Genomic DNA, 19,760 nt, shown 5'->3' with positions numbered 1-19,760 from the left:
CACTTGAAAATCAAAGTTCTTTCAGATTATAAATATAACTTTTTATAACTCTGTTATTACGTACTGTGAATGGGGAAACTGGGCCAATCTTGTGGCCATAGCGTCGAATAGCCTCTCTGATGTGGCTAGGCTGGATGGCATCGCTTTGAGCCTCGATACCACAGGCTGCAGTGCTCTGCAACAGAAAAACATTGAAAATGTTACTAAATCAAAAACATACAACAGACCTACAGTGCATAAAATATGAAAATAAACTTTTATCAAATAGGTCACTTCCCCTCCCCCCCAAGACACACATTGTTATTGCCACACACTGGATCCCCTCTCAAAAGTTCCATTAACAAATCAAAGGTGACATTTATATGACCTCTTCCAAACAGACCTACCAAAAGCTATTTTTATGTTCTTAATATTTTACCTAGGACCAAATGTCAAAGTGCAAAAGAATGAACAGCAACCACTTGCACTCAGATGAAAAAGTATCACAGGAGGCCTGCTGAGAAAGCCTTAGGAGGCTTTTTAAATGTTTCAAACTTTTGTTATTGTAATGATGGGGGAAATAACCCCTGTTTTTAGGAGGTATTTCAAAACTTGGGCAGACCTTTGACATAATTTCTGTCCAGTCTGAATTAAAGTAAAAACTAGAACTTTTTTTTTAGATGTGGTAAATTCACAAATTACGTTCAGGCATGATTATTAAATTGATCTTAATGCTCTTTGCCTATTTGCCTAATCTGTAAAGTAGAGGAGATGAAAGATATAGGAAAATCAAGAGGGAACCAAATTCCAACTAATGCAGGCATCTCAGCTGTGTAATAGAGCATCGGACTTAGAGTAAGAAAGAAATTTGAATCCTGCCTCAGATACTTATTAGTTATGTGAGCTGGGCAAATCATCTAACTGCTTTGTGCCTCAATATAATGATGAATAAAAAAATCAGGATAAAAAACAATCTTTTTATATTTTTGTACTGATTACATCATGTATCAATCTCCAGATAACCAATTCTTTAGTAGAATATAAAATGATGATTTAATGGTAATTAATTTAAGGGTAATTAATTGCATATTAGTTGCTTTACTAAATCTGAAATTTTAGGTTTCGACCTTTTTAAAAGCTGCTTGCTACCAAAAATAGCTCATCCCTTTTCCATAAATATTCTACTAGTGGTGATGCTACATGTCTGCAAATTATGGAATGTTATGACCTCCAAAGAATCAAAATTACAGGTGACCTAAAGGGCAATGGACAAAGATGATACATATAAATAAATGGCTGCATGTTACCAAGAATAACTTTCAAATGAGAGGTGACATCAAAGATTAAATTAAAATCATGTATGATTGGAAAGGGAGGTGAGTTAGTCACATGAAGAAGATAAAAGACAACATATTTATAGCCTGGGTATTGTACTGGTATGCAATAAAATGTGAAAAGAACCCAAAAAAGAACTACAAAACACTGGGCTAAACCTCTGGAGGATTCTTGGAATGTCATGAATAAGATATACACAGAAAAGATGGAAAGGAACAGAAGGATTGCCATTTTTATTAGTAGAGGAAATTAATGCCCTCAATACTGAGATTACAGTTCTATTGAAGAATCAAAAAAAAATTGTTTTCAAAATGACTCAAAAATTTACATGTATTAATTGCAAATAAAAAGGCCCTATTGGTTAATTAATTTATTGAGGCAAGTGCTTTCTATACTAGATACTTTATAACTCTGCTGCATGAGCTCCTTCAAAATCTCTAGACAACATCCTCCAATCTGTCTTCTTTTATACAAATTGCTTACAAAAAGAAGGCTTTCACTTTCATCAAGTTAAATACTTTGACCAGTAATCTTCATCTTATCCCTTTCCCTATTTTTTAGTAGCATCTGACACTGTTGTACAGGATTCTTCTCTTAGATATTCTTCTCTAAGGGTTTTTGTGACAACAATTTGTCTTCTTGTTTGAGTTTTTCTTTGTCTTGTTTTCTAACTGTGATCATCCCCTCAAAGCTCTGTCCTGAACTTTTTCCTACTTTATATACCCTCTCTTTTGGAGATATTATCAGTTTCTAATAGTTTAATTATTACCTCTAAATACCTAGCTTCTTTTATTGGGTACCTATCATTACTATTAATATTACTACTAATAATAATAGTAACTGATATTTAAAGTTTCAAAGCATTTTACATTGTTTCATTTAAACCTCAAAACAACCTGTGAGGGAAGCAATATAAATATTATGAGATCTTCCTTTTGGAATAATAGTCTACAACAGAACCAATTATTTTTCCCATTAAACTTGTTCTTCCTCCAAACTTCCTTATTTCTGTTAAGGTAATACCATCAACCTTCTAGTCACCTAGACCTTCAAATTATTTCTTCCCAAACTCCTATTGCCAAGCAGTTGTCAAATCTTGCTTCCACAACAGCTTTTAGATCTATTTGAATTACCCTATGTATCTGAAAATAATGTAACAATACATTTCTTAATTAGAGTTTTTTGTTAGCAATGAAAGGAAAGAAGGTATACTTTAAAGAAAATGAATTTTAGTAACAGAAGAGATATGCTACTATGATCATGCCACAGAAAACAGTGTTGAAAAGGATGAATGAATAGAGAAGTAGATAGGAAGTGATCAAAACAACCAAACAACCAAACAAAAAAAAGCATTCTCTGGGACAGACTGGAAGGAAAGAAGTAATATGTGTTAGATAAAACCATTTCAATTACCACCTCTCTCAATGAGGCTTATCCAGATAAGATATCCCAGGATTCTGAGTTTAAGACCCTGAAGAACAGCAGTACCAATCCCTACTCTTGATTAGTTACCCTGATTATAGCATGGCCCTAGTAAGCCTTCATTAAAGGGAGCGTCCTTTATGGAGAAGGGATCTATTAAACTCACCACCAGCAACAATTGGGGACCATGGGCTGCTGAGAGACAGTTAGGCCTAAAAGCTCTTGGAGTAGTAATGTTCCTCTTTCCCCCACCAATAGTCCTGCTACCAGCCTGGCCACCATAGACACTGGAAGTGGTCCTTGTAGAGATTCCCTTGTAAGGAACTTCCTCTGCAGATGCTGCAATCCTCCTTTTCTCAGCATCTGCAGTTATTGAAGACCCAGAAAAGAAAGTTCTTGCTACCAAAATCTTAGCCATTGTCAAAAAAGTTCGATATAAGAAACCAGTATGCTTATATCAATAGAAAAGATACAGTCCTATCTGCTTTGCTACTGAACTCTAAGGACCATGGCACCTACCTTTTACAGCTGAATTCTGCTATAGATGTGACCTCCCTTTAATAGAACATAAGCTTTTTTGAGAGCAGGGACTAGAATGAATTTCTGTTTTATCCTTAGTACTAAGGATATTACTTTGTATTGTAAGGACATAAATAATTTTTTAATTCATTCAAATTGCTAATTTTGCATCAGAAAATCTCAACTATGGACACAAAAGAGCATCTTCTTTGCAAGTTTAAAAGATGTAAGAAGGCCAATGAACTCTTAAGTCATGAGATTTAGCTACTTCAGACCCAGGGAATCATCTAGTGTAATCTCTTCATTTTATTCTTGAGGAAAATGAGACATATTAGAAGATAAATGACTTATTTAAGGTCTTACAGATAATAAGTAACTTAACTACAAATTCAGGGCAATGTCCAACACACAGTGCTGTCTCAGTTTAACTGACCTTTTTCCTCTTCCTTTGTTTTGTTTTAGCTGAGTCTTGTCCAATATTCCCATTCCCCAAAGTCCCTGATTGGTTTTTCCCTGGGTGTTGTGGTCCAGATGTTGGAGCAGTTGGTGTAGTAGGAGGAGTATTTTCAGGGGAATCAGGACTGGATTTCATGCCAGAACTCGACCCGAAGAGATGTGGCTGTAAAACCAAGATACCAAGCTAGCTGCTTAAGGAGATTCAGCAAAATGCTTTCTGAATTTGATGTAATTTAATCTAAAAATGAAAAGACATGATTTATTTTTACATATATTCTCAGGATATTCCTATTATTTAAAGCAGGAAATGATGCTCTGGACAGGTCTATGGATGTGAGTTTTTTAGGTCTGGAGAAAAGATCAGGATTGTTCTAAAACTCCTGTTTGTGTTTGAAGAGAAACATGGATTGCTATTTCTATGTGGAAGTCCTGAAATGGCCTCTGATTAGCAGAAACTCATTATGTCTAAAGTAGAATTCAATTCCTCAGCTTTGCCCTCTGAAAAAATTAACCTCCTCTTAAATACTTTTCTCTTCTGTTTGGTGTGTATTATATTGCTCTCCTAGTGATTCAGATGACATAGTCAATTCAGTGCTGGGCCTGAAGTCAAGAAGATTCATCTTCCTGAGTTCAAATCTGGTTTCAGTCACTTACTAGCTGTGGGACCCTAGCAAGTCAGTTAACCTTGTTTGTTCACTTTTCTCATCTGTAAAAATGAACCAGAGAAGGAAATGGCAAACTGCTCTAAATCTAAATGTTTAAATTCCCTTGAACCCTTCATTTCAGTCAATTTCAGAGGGTGGGAAATATGTATACAGAAAATTAAACACAAACTATACCAAGTAATTTCTAGAAGAAAGGGGACAGGAATTGGGGAGATGGACTAGAGAATCTGGATATTTCCAGTCGAAGTTGGCATATAAGCTGAACTTTAAAAGAAACTATGAGTAGAAGAAAGAAGGTAGAAATGAAAAAGAAGTCTATTCCAGGACTGGAGATAGCCTGTGCAAAGAGAAAGACAGACAATGAAATGTCATACAGGAAAGAGTAAGTGATGCACTTCATTATCATCATCATCATCATTAATATGCCTATTTTATTTATTATACTATTTCTCCAACCATGCTGTCAATAATGACTGTCTAGTATATAGTATGTGGTAGGAGTCCAGTAGATGTTTGCTTGTTGATGGTGGCTGGTTCATGCTAGTCACTTAGCACTGGGGTCCAAATGGGAAGAAGCACTCTGGTTCTCTGTATAACAGTATTTCAATCAGCAACAGTAATTAAAAACTAGGGCAAAGAAGAATCTTGGTGAGTAGGAGGTAGGTAACCCATTACTAATAGGATTCAGTTATATTGTTCCTTGATCCTCATGCCCTTGCTTCTCAGAAAGTCCACACTCTATGCCTCGAAAATCAGCCTTCATAGGAAAGTTTTTATCAACTGCTGTATAGCTGGAAACAGTTGCTGTGGTAGTCAAACAGTTCCCTAGGGCAGCTTGGCTTATGCCTCGCTGACCACCTTGGAGAATCAAGAAAGGAGAAAAATGAAGGGCTGTCTTTAGCATTTTCTTGGATGCAAAGTAGAGAATGTTATATACACTATATTTCTCCAATTATAAATGTTATAACATTGGTACATTAATGAAAAACACACTTATGCATTTATTCATAGAACGTACAAATATCAAAGGCATTTTAAGGGGTGTTTATTAACATCAAAATTGTGTCTTTTAACATCACCAAATGAATGCTTCTTCAGCAAGCAGGCAAGATTTAGAGTACTTTTCAAATACATCAAATGAGAAATGCTTAGTATGTATTTTTTTCCCAAGAAAATATAGATTTGCATGGGATTTGATTTATGATACAAATTATTCATCTAAATTCATTTCTTGGATTTTTTTCTCAACCAAATTTTCTGAGGAGCATAAACATACTGATGGACTGGATGCACAGTCTAGGGGACATTCTTAAAGCGTAGTAAGAGCTAGTATTGCTTCATAGTTTTAAAGTCTCCCAGGAATAGTTGAGCTTCTCATAGATCTCAAGCTAGAATCTGTACTGGGTTAAAGCTAAACTTAGCATGATCATGATTTTTTTTTTTTTTTTTTTTTAACGCTCTGGACATATGTCTTTCACTTTACCTAACAAGGGAAATTAATGTACCCCTAGGCTGTTGACATACTTAGCTTTGAAGCAGGGAGTAATGGGGATTTAGTTGCTTCACAAGTAGGACAGGTTTCCAGCACTTCAGATGCATATAGTACAATAGAAGGAGCCCTCAAAACAGCTAAAAAGATTAGAGTTTACTGATTGCATACAAGGGGTGGCATGGCAGTAAACCAAGTTTCTTAATATTTCCCTAAGAATAAATGTAGCTATTAGAAACTAATCAGCCCAATTTAACTAAATTCCATAAATAAACAAAGTACCTACCATGGGCTGAGCAACATATCATGTGCTGTACTGAAGAATATCCATATCCCAATTAATTCAAATTTGAGCATTTGTCTTGAGGATGTGTAGGGAAAAAACCAACAAAAAACTTTAACATTATATCCAAAAATGTTGGTAGTTAACAAAAGCAATAAGTGGTTAGTATGCATCTATTGTATATGCTAGGAAAAATATAAGGATGATACCTGTTTTATTGGTGCTTAATAGCAAAAATAATAATAATAATAATATTAGCTAACATTTATTAAAGTTATAAAAATACTTTATATGTAATATTTCCTTTGATGCTCAAAATAACCCCAAAGTATTAAACTCCCAGATATTTTCCATCTTCTATTTGTGAAATTAAAAATTTAAAATATAGCTTCTACCATTCTAGATAATGCCTATTTCTCCAAGCTTTAGTCAACCTCTTTTTGTCTATTGAGAATTCTTTGATGGAATGAATGGTATATTTGTTCCATGGTTCCCATACACTTTATTTTATTTTTTAATAGCTTTTTATTTACAAGATATATGCATGGGTAATTTTTCAGCATTGACAGTTGCAAAACCTTCTGTTCATATGCCACAATTTATTTAGCCATTCTCCAATTGATGGGCATCCATTCAGTTTCCAGTTTCTGGCCACTACAAAGTCCTATCCACTTTTACGACTAATCCTACTTTATTGGTCAGAATCAGATCCTAAATAACAGTTCTGTTCAATTACTTCTTAAGGTTAAAGGTAAGTCATAAATTTGCTAGCTACTAGCTGCATATAAATACTTATTGCATATAAATACTTATATCTATATTTATACATTCTCTTTGTCAAATTGTCTAAATATCTCCTAACATTCTCTTAATGACAAAAAGATATATCAGGAGATATTTAGACAACTCCTAGGAAGACAATAGCATAGTTTTATAACAGGTTTGTCATCTAAATAGATGCCATTCCTAATTGAAGTGTGTTATAGCAGAAAGAGTGCTAGATTTGGAGTAGGAGAACCTGAGTAAAGAATCCTGATCTGTCACTGACCATTTCTGTGATTTTTGGTAATTGTTTAACCTGATGTCAGTTTCCTCATCTGCAAAATGTGGGTGTGTGATTTGGTGATTTCTGAAATCTTTTCCAATTTTAGAACTATAATCCTATGACTAAAATGACTAGTAAGGTCCCTTTGAGCTTTATATGATCCTAATTATTCTTTCCAACCATGGAGTCTGTAAAATGAACCTACTCCCCTCCAAGGATCTTCATCCTGCTTCGCTGCCATATTTTATTTCCTTGCACTCTGGGAGGTCTTTTCTCTTTTCTTCCTCCTAAGTGTATATGCTAAATATTCAGTACTATTCAATTTCCCTCACTTTTAAGTACCCTGTTTGTTCTGAATAAGTTCTGCTTCTCAGAACCAAATTCTAATCATACATCTTTTTCCAAGTTTTAGTGACACCTGCAAGGTCACATTTATTACCTTGCTTTCACATCGCTAGTTTACCTTATTTATTTGTTCATGTGTATATACAGGCATCTGAGAGTTCATGTGTATATACAGGCATCTGAGACTATGAATTTTATTGCTGGCTCTCATCTTGATTCCATTCCCTGTGAATTAAGAGTTACTCCCTGATATTCTTTCTGCTATAGTATCTTTGCAATTCTTGGTAGTACCAGATTTGATAAGGTCTTGGTGGGAAACTTTTTACTTCTATTTCCATTTTCATTTAAGATATTTTAATTAAAATCTCATCCTCAGATTTTTTTTTTGGACAAATGTTCACTTCCCAAATCTACCAATGATATGAGATAAATCTTTTATGTCCAAGGTCTTGAGTTATTTTGTTCAAGACCTTATATTTCCTAGAAAAGCTTTTTAAAATGCTATGTATGTATGTATATAATATAAATGTTAGCTATTGTTTTTAGCAATTATTCTGATGGTATAATTTATTCACATATTCTACTAGAAGTGGTAGTCACCATCTTGTATGATAATCCTTGGGGGGATATCTTTTTCTATACCTGTGACCTGATAAGACAGCGAACTTCCCTGTTATTCATGTCAGGTCACCATATAGCTGCTTTAGCTAGCTCCAGAGGATCATCAATGACCATTACACTTTTCTACCTTTTTTTCGGACAAACACTTAAAGATCTCTCACATAAAGGAGCTGAAGGATAAGAAGTTGTTTCCTCCAGAAATAATTCAGCTTTTTGTACACAGTTGTTGGCATGTTGTTTCCTGCAGTAGACTGTGAACTCCCCAAGAACAGGTTCTGTTTTTTGATTTTCTTAGTATCCCCAAATACTGAGCACAGTGCCTAGTTCATAAAAGGTGCTTGAGAACAAATTCTAAATGAGAACTTTTGTCTCTTATTTACCTCTAATTGTTCAGTAGCCTTTTCCCTCCCATTCTTTCTCTATACCTCTTCCAATCTTTTGCCTGAGATGAATATTTCCCTTTGCCTCATTATATATTTTTCTTTTTTTGTTTCTTTCTTGAAGTACTTCTGCCATATTTTAATATTTAATTTTAATTTATTTTGGGTGTCTTTAATTTTATTTTCATTTATTTAACATTTTATTTTCCCCCAGTTAATTGCAATTTTAAAAAACATTTGTTTTTAAATCTTTGAATTCCAGATACTCTCCCTTCCTCCCTGTATCCCTTTCCTTTCCCCTCCCCCCATCTTGAGAAGGCAAGCAATTCAATATAGATTATATATGTGTAGTCAAGCAAAACATTTCCATAACAGTCATGTTGTGAAAGAAAACAAGGACCAAAAAAAAAAAAAAAAACCTTCAAGAAAAGTAAAGATAAAAAAGTATGCTTCAGTCTATATTCAGACACCATCAGTTATGGATAACATTTTTCATCATAAGTCTGTCAGTTATCAGAGACATTGCTGAGAATAACAGTTATTCACACCTGACCATCCTACACTATTACTGTTACTTTGTACAAAGTATATCTCACTTTGCATTCACTTATGGAAGTCTTTCCAGATTTTCCTGAGAGCTTCCTGTTCAATATTTCTTATAACATAACAGTATTCTATCACATACCACAATTTGTTCAGTCATTCCCCAACTGATGCACATCCCCTCAATTTCCAATTCTTTGCCCCCAGAAAAAAGCTGCTATAAATATTTTTGTATATATAAGTCATTTTTCTTTTGTTTTTTATCTCTTTTGGGATACGAACCTAGTAGTAATATTACTAAGTCAAAGGATATGCATGGTTTTGTTGACCTTTGAACATAGTTATAAATTGCCCTAATATTTTTTTAAAAATTAATTTTAAAATGTTTTATTTTTTCATTCTAAAAAGTCACTATAATTTCCAACATCTTACCTGTGTAAGCCCCTAATAAATACAGTCATGTCAAACAAATCAATATGTCAATCACATTTGAAAAGGCATAACTTCTTTCATATCTACTGTCTAGTACTTATTCTCTGCTGAGGGCAGGAAATACATGGTACCACTAAGACATTACATAAGACATTCCAAACCATGACTGGGCACTACCCTGGATTAAAGTCCCAAGATCTTTCATGATTGTTTTTCCTTATATTATTAGGGTCATTATTGACCTTGTTCAGCTAATTTTATTCTACTTTGCATCTTTCATAAAGCAATGGATTCTTTATATGCACCATTTCTTATGGTACAATAATGTTTGTTACATTTATGTCGCCTTTTTTGTTCATCTATTCTTCAAATGTAGACACCACTTTCTTTTCAGTTTGTGACCATAAAATGTGCTATTATATAAATATTTTTATAGGCCAAATATGATGGGGCATGCGTGTAATCCTAGAGGCAGGGAAAGGATAGAGTTCTGTAGTTCTAAGTTGCACTGGGTTAAGCAAGTTGGGTCTACAAATTATGTTCAACATCAAGATGATGACCCTTGGGCAGGATGGGTGGAAAGGAACTAGACTGCTTAAGGAGGCATAAATCAGGCCAGAAAAGAAATGGAGCAGGTCAAAAATCCCATGTCAGTACAGGAGTAATACTCCTGTTCAATAGGAGTATTACTCCTATACTTCAGGCCTAGGCAAGAAACAGAAATCCAGACTTTTAAAAAATTAACATATCATATATACATATATATACATATATGTATATATATATGAAAAATAGATATATAAATAATATGTAGGTACATATTTGTGTACCTATATATGTACAATAAGTATTTTTTCTACATATAGGAGCTTTACTATTACGCCAATTAGTGGTTATTACAAAGTCACCAAGTTGCAAATTTTAATATTTTTAGTATAATTCTTAATTATTTCCTCTATTGGCTGGATTAATTCACAGATATCCCAAAAGTGCATTTTTCCTATTATAATCTTTGCAAATATGAAGTGTTTGAACTTCAGAGTAACCTTAATTTATATATATATATATATTTTTTTTTTTATCATGCTTTAGGCCATTCTTTCATTTGGTTGCTTACAGCTTACAATTCTATTTTGGAAAAGTTACGGTTCAAACTCACTGATCATCTATTAGGAAATAGTTCTCCTTATACATTTGTGTCAGTTCTCTGTATATGTATTATAGTAACAAAAACAAATATCTAAAATTAATATAGAATTTTAAGGTTTGCAAATGCTTTATACACATTATCTCATTTGTTTCTCACAACAACCTTGTGAGGTGAGGGCCGTTATTATTACGATTTCACTGACAAGGACAACGAAGTTGAGGAATGCAGGGAGATGCCAAGTCAGACAAATATTAAGTTTCTGAAACCAGATTGGAACTCAAGTCTTCCTTACAGCCACAAACTCTGTCTTCTATACTACCCAACTGGCTACCTCAGAAAAAAATTTCTATAAAATATTCTTTTTCACTATAATTAAGCATTTTTCTCTAAGTGGTTCAGTAGATAGAATACTAGAGCTGGAGTCAGAAAAACATGAGTTCAAATGTAGCTTTAGATGCTTACAAGCTATATAAGTAACTTAACATCTATTTCCCTCAGTTTCCTCATATGTAAAATGGGGGACAGTAATAGCACCCAACTCTCAGGATATAAATAAGGATCAATGGAGATAATAATTAGAAAAGTAGCACAGTGCCTGTCATATGGTAACCTCTATAAAATGTTAGCCATAATTATAATTATTGCTATTTCTATACGTATTGTTTCTACAAAATCTTTTAATTTTATGTAACTGAAATATCCAAATCTATTTCTTGCTTAGTTAAAACATTCTTCCCTTAGCCATAATTGTGTGAGCTATTTCCTTCCATTCTCCTCTAAATTTTTTATGATATGACGGACTGTTCATAGTTTAGTCATATAATCATCTGGAACTTACTGTGGTATATGGTATAAGATGTTGATCTAAACTTAAATTCTGCCATCTGCTTTCTATTTTCCCCAGCAGTTTTTATTACTAAAGACTTCTTAGCCTAGTATTGTTGGTTTCTTTGGGTTTACCAAAACTAGGATACTATGTTTGATTGTTTCTAGGTCTCAGTTGGTCAATTCTATTAATCAATGTATAAATTTGTTAGCCAAAACAAAATAGCTTTGATGAGATGATTAATACTTTATAGTGTAGTTTCAGATCTTGTAATGCCAAGTAGTCCTCCTTCCCCCTTTCATTGCTACTTTGTCTTGTTCCTCTAAATGAATTGTCCTATTTTGTCTAATTCTATGAAATAGTCTGATGGAAACAGTATTAAATCTGTAAATTAGTTTATGTAACAAAACAACATTTTTCTTATATCATTTTTACCATTCTTTAAATAAATATATCATTCTTCCTGATAACCTAGAGAGTAAAAATGCATTCCTCAAGTGCCTTCAGTTTTTCCTCTAGGATGAAGACCATACTGCACATAAGTAAACATGGTATAGTCAGAAAATAAAACTTGATTACTTAAGTTCAACCAATCAACAGACCTCAACATATGTCAGGCCCTGAGCTAAGGGCTGGGGATACAAAGAGAACGTAAATATATTTCATGCTCTCAAAGGGTTTATATTCTATTGTAAATAACTAAGCACATAAATGTACATATATATATATATATACACACACATAATATTTATATACATACATACATACAGAGTAGAGGCAATGTGATCTCAGAAGGGAAGAACCTGGCAGCCAGTGGAACAGGAAAGTGCAGAGGAGGCAGTAGAATAGCATCTTGAAGGAATCCAGGAGTTTTAAGAGTCAGAGTTAGGAGGAAAGTAGACCGGGCACAGGAGAGGCAAGGACACAAGAGATGGAAAACTGGGTGTGAAGAATAGTCAGTACATTAGTCAGGTTCAACTGTGGGATGTATTAGAGAAAAGGAAAATAGGAAGGGGCTAGAAGATGAAGAGCATTAAATGCTAAACACATAAGTTTATATTTGATTTTAAAAGAACCATTTGAGTCTTTTGGCAAATCACTTTGGTAGTTATGTGGAGGATGGACTGGGATGGAGGAAGACCTGGGATAGGGAGATTATTTACGGAACCAAGAGAACATTATACACAGTAATAGCAACATTATGTGATGATCAAATATGATGGACTTGGTTCTTGTCAACAATGAGGTGATTCAAGGCAATTTCAATAGACTTGTAACAGAAAGTGCCATTTGTATCCACCAAGAAAACTATGGAATTTGAATGTGGATCAAAGTTTAGAATGTTCATCTTTTTATTGTTATTGTTGTTTGTTTGCTTGGTAATTTCCCTTTAGATCTGATTTTTTTTGCACAGCATGGAAAGCTGTTTAGAAGAAATGCATATGTTTAACCTATATCAGATTGCTTGCTCTCTTGGGGATGGGGTAGAGGAGGAAAGAAGGGGAAAAATTTGGAACACAGAGTTTTGAAAATCTGAATGTTGAAAATAATCTTTGCATGTATTTGGAAAAATAAAATACTATTAAAAAAAGTTAAGGCAGTTAATAATGAGAGTCGAGCTTAAATGGATCTGGTTATTACTGGCACAGAGCAAATACAACTTGTGTGAGATGAGATCACCAAATGGAAAAATATTGAATGAAAGGAAAAGAGGATCAAGGACAGAGCCTTAGAGGACATTCATTGTTTGTGAAAATAGCATGAAAATGAAAGAGACAAAAACCAGGAGAGACAAGTCATGAAAAGTCTGAAAGGAAAGGGTATCCAAAGGAGAATATGTCAACTACTGCAGTGGTCAATAAAGATGAAAAGCAATAAAAGGCTACTTGCAAAGTTTTGCAATAAAGAGATCACTGGTAACTTTGGAAAGAACATTTCATGTGAATGATAAGGTCAGAAGCGGGATTGCAGAAGTTATAAAACTGAATGAGAGGAGGGAAAATGGAGGACAATATGTGGACAGTTTCCTCAAGGAGTTTAGCTCATAAATGAGAAGAATGATATGGGATAATATCTGTAGCCATGAGAGTATTTATTTAGGGTTGTTTTGTTTTTAAGGATAGGGAAGATGGGTGTGTTTCTAGGCAATAGGCAAAGAACCAGAAGAGAGGGAAAGAGTGAAGATTAGAGAGAGACTGGGTATGATGAAGAACTCAGAAAGGGAAAGGATTAAGAATATAAAAAGCTTGGACTTGGCAAAAAGAAAGGTCCCCTCATAATTAGAGACTGGAGTGAGGGAGTGCACAGTGGGGAAATCATGCCATGGAAATATGAGATGAGGGGTAACAACAAGGGACCTCTTGGCAAATGGTCTTAATTTTGAGATGAAGTATAAGGAAAATTACTCAATAGAGAAGGCTGAGATAAAGAGTAGGATAGAAGGCTGAAGGAGGAAAAGAAAAAGTTTGAGATAGGCCCTATGGTGAGTGGGATTTGGAATCTATTAAAAGATTTTTTTGCTGAGGGCCCAATTGGAATTAGTAAGTAAAATTCATAATGGATGAAAGCCAGTTCAGTTACAATTCTCATTTTCCTTACTTGTTTCAAGAAAATTTCACAGTAATTCAACCTAGTTTTTTTAGTTATCCCTTCTGGCTAATTTCTGTGGAAAATGGCCTATTAGCTAAATATGAGACTCCAATGTAGACTTCCTCCATTTCCCAGGATGGTAAGCACTCTGGAACCAAGAAGGGTTAAACTTATACTAGACAGAAACATTCAACACATAAGCATATAGGACCCAAAACAAAATCAAATTCTCTAATGACATTCAACCACCTTGTTTTACCTTGTCATACTTTCCTTCTCTTTTTCTGGACACTACACTCAATATTCAGGAAGATGAAGGGAAATTATAGACTAAATTATTTTCATTGAAGAATAGATTTTCTGATATCTTTTGTAAGACAAAAATAGATATAGATATTGATGTATAAAGAAAGTATGTAAAAGCTACTCCTATGATTAAGAAGACAACCATTGATAGTCCAAACAAAATGAGTCAGTTTTTTATATTTGACTTCAGTCCTTCAAAATATTAATCATTTCATATATATGGCCACTTTCCTTATCAATGCTAGTATAACCACATCTATATCTTAGTTCTTGTGGCCAAAGAAATTCATTACCTTATGTCCAACCCTTGGTGCTGAACCACTTTAGTCTAAGCTAGGCTGTTTTTTGGGTAACTTACATAATCTATTCCTGACCTATCCTCAAAACCTTTCTTTCAGAAGTTGTGCCTTGCTTATTTATCTGAAGAGATAGAGTCACCTTTGTGTTCCCAAAAAGTGTTGGAAAAATGTTTTTGTATCACTAGAATGAAAATTCTTTTTGAGAATTCTCTTATTTCCTTTGTAGTTTCCTAATACAGTGTTGTATATTATGTATTTAATTTTTCCTTTACTTACCTCAAAAAGAACTGTTATATCATCCATATGGGTAGTTTTCCTATTAATGCAGATTTTAGTCCCTGATGAGTCATCCTTAGCAAATGGTTTCATGATTTGCAGTGGTCAAAAAAATGTCATCACTCAGCAGCCAACCTTGTGTGATGAATTTCTGTAAATTTAGCTAGTCTGGTCTACAGATGAGAGACACACAGTCTATTGCCGGACTTATACACAAAGGTCCAGCTTGGAAGGACCTCCCAGTGCTTAGAGATGAGAAAATTAGGACCTCAGGAGGTTCAGGTCACACAGACGGTAAGTGTCTGAGGTAGGATTTGAACTCAGATAATCTGAATCTGGAGCTAGAACTCTGGCTCTGAATCAAGTTGCTTCTCATGATCTGCTTGAAAAGTCTTAAAGAACCCAGGGTTATCATCACATCACAATAAAGTATAGGATTTGAGTAAATTTAAACATTACCTCAGTAGAAGCATGGTACTGTATGAAAGTAGCAGAAATGGCATGGCTGAAGGGGTCACCTGCTTTGGGTGCCATATCTTGTCTAACCAAAAGAGCCAGATCCACCAACTAGAAGAGAAGACAAAATTCAGAAGGCAAAGCTAAACATTGAGGATATAGGATCATCACATATATACAGACAAGAAGATTCCTTCATGAAAACTACCATAGTCCTTTTTATCTACTTGCTATAGGCTCAGTATAGGCCTAAAAGATATAATATTTCTAATCTTCTGTGCTTCATGGTGTTTCTAATGATCTCAAAGTCTCCCAAAATTATCCCTCTAGTTTTCCAACACATTCAGTTTGAAAATTTATATTAAAATATATATGAACACACACACACACACACACACACACACACACACACACACACACACACACATATATATATATATTTAAAATATGCATGTACACTTAAATTATTTGCAATATATACTACTTTCTTGGCTGGAGAAAGTGAGCAGTAGAAATTTGGTTTCAAAATATAAAATTATGGTATTCTATACTTTAAGATTTACAAAATATTCAACATATAGAATCTCACCCTCACAAATAGCCTTTTGAAGTAGGCAATATAAATATTATTGTCTCTCATAATGAAAAAATGCTATCCATTTTAAGAGAGAGAACTCTAAGCACATATTAAAATATGCTTTTTTTCACTTTTTTATTTATCCTGGTTTTTAGTCTGTGTTTTCTTTTGCAACACAGATATATTTTGCATGACCTGACATAATTAACATCAAAGTGCTTGACTTCTCAAAGGGGGAGAAGATAGAGGGAGAGAATTTGCAAAATTTTTACATATAACTGGGAAATAGTGAATAAAGCAAATAAATATATATTTTTAAAATTTTATTTCCATTTTAAAGGTGAGAAAATGGAGACTTGCAGAGAGATGAAACCTTCCAGTCACCTTGATCTCTATCTGGCCACAGGTAGCCTCCAAGGAGAAAGCGAGGCTGGTGACTCTCCATGACCCTCCCTCACTTACATCCAATTCCCTTGCATGTCCTGGTTTTCTTTGAAAACGAAGGACAAATAACAACATGCTGTTTGTTCTGTATATTAGTGTGAATTCATTTAATCAGAAAGTTCCCCCCTATCACCTGGCTAAGATCGGTTGTTCTAAAGGAATGAGACCCTCAGCTGCTGCATGGGAGAGATCACTGTACGTCACAAAGTGCTTTGCCAAGGTCCGAGGTTTGAGGCAAGAGAACAGTAGGAATTTTAGGAGGAGACTATTAAAAGAAAAGAGAAGCATAGAAAGGCAGATGGGAGCATGTTAAAACCTAATTTTTGATTGTTTCTCAGAGTTTAATTTTATGAGGTGCAATGTAACCAAACTATATGTGTTTAGGTTGGGAACTTCAAAATATCTGGGGAAAAAGGGAAGAAATTAGGGTAAAGTTGTTTAAATTTTTGTAAAGATGTGTATGTTTAATATAATAATTGAGAAATTTGTTACCACCAACCTCTACCAAAGCAAATTTGTACATAACTTTAGTTGTATGGAGGTAATTGAAGATGCATTCATTGGAATTCAGGAATAATGTAGGCTTGAATTAAAAAAAAAAAAAAGGTCAAGAGGATTTTAAGATGAATCAATCAATTACCAGATGCTTACTATGTGCCAGGTACTGAGTACTAGATGCTGAGGATATGAAGACAAAAAAAAAAAAAAAAAAAAAAAAAAAAAAAAAAGAAAGAAATAGTCCAGAGCTTATATTCCATGAGGGTGACAACATATTAAAATATATATATATATATATTATGTATTATGTTTTTTTCAGTTGTTTCAGTCATGCCTAACTCTTGATGATTCCATTTGGTACCATGTGATACCATTCTTGGTAGGAGTGGTTTGACATTTCCTTCTCCAGATAAGGAAACAAGCAAATAGAGTAAACTGACTTGCCCAGGAAGATAAGTCTTCTGACTTTAGGCCTGGTGTTCTCTTCACCCAGCTTTCCCTACTTTTTATCTTTTTATATCTATATCTATCCATAGCTACACACACATACATACACACACATAGTGTGTGTGTGTGTGTGTGTGTGTGTGTGTGTGTGTGTGTGTGTGTGTGTGGCAAAATAAGCATAAGGTAATTAAGGAAACCTGGGAGAGAGAGTGCACTAGCAATTGAAAGATAAGGAAAGGTTTCATATTGATGGAACCTGAGTAACTAAGAACTACCTAAACAGGTGGGACAAGGGACAGTGAGGAATAGTGGATAACAAGGATTATGAATTTTGTAGAATCTTGTAGAATGGAAGAATTGTGGTACCTATGATAACTGGAAGAGAGGTGGGTTTTGAGAGAATCAGTTAAAAATGCAAAATTCAAGCTTGGAGAAAGACTGGTGCTATGCATTGTAAATTAGCAAGTAATCTGCATAGATTTGATATTTAAGCCCTTGGGAGCTGATGAAGCTTCAGACAATATGTAGAGAGAGAGAGAGAAAAGGTCTTGGAACAGAGCCTTGGGGGAATATCAACAGTTAAGGGACATGACATCAGATGATGAGTCAGTGAAGGAAACTGAGGAGCAGTAAACTAGATAGGAAGAGCATCTGTAGAAAAGAGTATCATGAAAACCCAGAAAGGGGAGAGTATGTAGTAAGAGGTAGGACAAGAAAATAGAATGATTTCAGGTTGGCAAATACGGAAATAACTTTTTTTTTCCTGGCTTGTATCCCAGGAACTGTGAAGAAGCTGTCTTGATGAGGGGCCCAAGAATTTTAGGGCATAGATCAGCAAACTAAGGCCCACAAAACAAACATGATCCATAATCTGGTTTTGTTGTATTCTTATTTGATCTGTCATACAAAAACAAGATAGTGGGGTCAGATTTGGCTTATGGCCCACAGTTTACTGACCTCTTTATCTAAAGAACAGAATCCTGTCCTTAGCACAGTGTTTTGCATATAATTAGTAATTAATAAATGATTTTTCACTGATTTATTCACACAGTATGTAAAGTACCTTTTGGATTTGAACATATTATATAAACATTAAGTATCAAAATTCTTTTTAAAAAGTGACAAGTATTATTATTAGTGTTTATTCTCAGTTGATTTCTTTTTGCTTAGTTGTTTCAATGCGAATTCCTAATTTTAATTTTTTAAATTATTTCTAAATGGGAAAGCATTTTTATTTTTATTTTTTCAGTCAGTTGCATCTATGAGAAGCCATGCTCATTGGACTATGATGGCATAATCAAGCATTTATCTGGTAGTAGTACATCCAATTTGTAAATAAAGTCAAAAGGCAGGTTCTGGTTTAGTAAGATCATAGCTAGAAAGCAAAAATATTACAGGAATTATTTTTTAAAATTATAATTTTAATTTTTTTGTAAATTAAAACTATTTTTTAGATTAAAGTTGCTTAGGTTCAGTAAGATGATATTTAAGAAGCATTCTGAAAATGAGAAAGGAGGGGGTTAACAAAATTGGACATAAAAGATTATTTAAAACATGGGGAAAGGTAAACAAGAAGCACAGTTGAAAATGGGAAAATTTGCTATATTGAAACAGCTAAGTATAATAAAAATTAGGGAAGCAATTAAATACAAATTAATCCAACACCTAAAAGATACTGATAAGTAGTAGAAGCTTTAAAGTTTGAAATCATGTGGCTTTCACAAGCAGGAATCACTTAGGATCCTTGGATGAAGGAATAAAACATGGAATATCACACTATTGTTTTATTATTAGATTTTAGCCTACTGGGGAAAATATCACCGTGCCTAAAAAAGTTCCTTTAATAGCAATACAATCTTCCTCTCAATCAACATATTAATAAGCTAGTTCTTGCTGGGTAAATGTACCCATATTAGATCTGTGGAGTACAAACATAAGAAATGACAATTCTTGGCTTCAAGGAGCTTACCAGTCTACTTGGGTAAGGGATAATTTAAAAAGGGTTTTTACATATATTATTTCATCAGATTCTCTTTACACTCCTCTGGAAGGGAGACTGACCACATTACTATAAACACTAGTAGGGGTGTTCACTGTATGCAGACTAAGTATTTTTATCATTCTCACCAACTCTTAAAGATTCCTTTCTCATGAGGCATCCTCTGATTTTCAGCCAAGATTCCCTGCAAGTCCCTCAGTTTCATAGTTGAGAAGATAGACAAGAGGCAACTGAGTGGACAGCTTTAGGTCACAGACACACAAATAAGACTGATCAAAAATGATTTTTGCTTTTCAGTGTTAGTTTTCCAACTGAAGATATATTACTTGCATGTTAAGATCTTGCACCAGTTCTCACTCTTTAAAATTTTCTTTTTTTT

General features: G+C 34.1%; 1 protein-coding gene across 6 annotated transcripts in view; it reads right to left on the bottom strand.

The window, feature by feature from the left end:
* SUPT3H (SPT3 homolog, SAGA and STAGA complex component) overlaps window positions 1-19,760 on the bottom strand; it is a 592,076-nt gene that overhangs the window by 102,714 nt on the left and 469,602 nt on the right. The window contains exons 9-11 of one of the 6 annotated variants that reach the window (XM_074310760.1): window positions 15,420-15,527; window positions 3,689-3,874; window positions 65-175 (exon numbers count right to left, since the gene is read on the bottom strand). In XM_074310760.1, the coding sequence (XP_074166861.1) occupies window positions 65-175; window positions 3,689-3,874; window positions 15,420-15,527 (405 nt within the window). Of the gene's footprint in view, window positions 1-64; window positions 176-2,836; window positions 3,100-3,688; window positions 3,875-15,419; window positions 15,528-19,760 lie in introns of those variants that run through there. The other 5 variants (XM_074310758.1, XM_074310759.1, XM_074310762.1 and 2 more) reach the window with 5 other exon arrangements.

This window comes from Sminthopsis crassicaudata, chromosome 4 (genome assembly GCF_048593235.1).
Source record: "Sminthopsis crassicaudata isolate SCR6 chromosome 4, ASM4859323v1, whole genome shotgun sequence".
NCBI lineage: Eukaryota > Metazoa > Chordata > Mammalia > Dasyuromorphia > Dasyuridae > Sminthopsis > Sminthopsis crassicaudata.
This window is presented reverse-complemented; position numbering and strand designations above follow the sequence as displayed.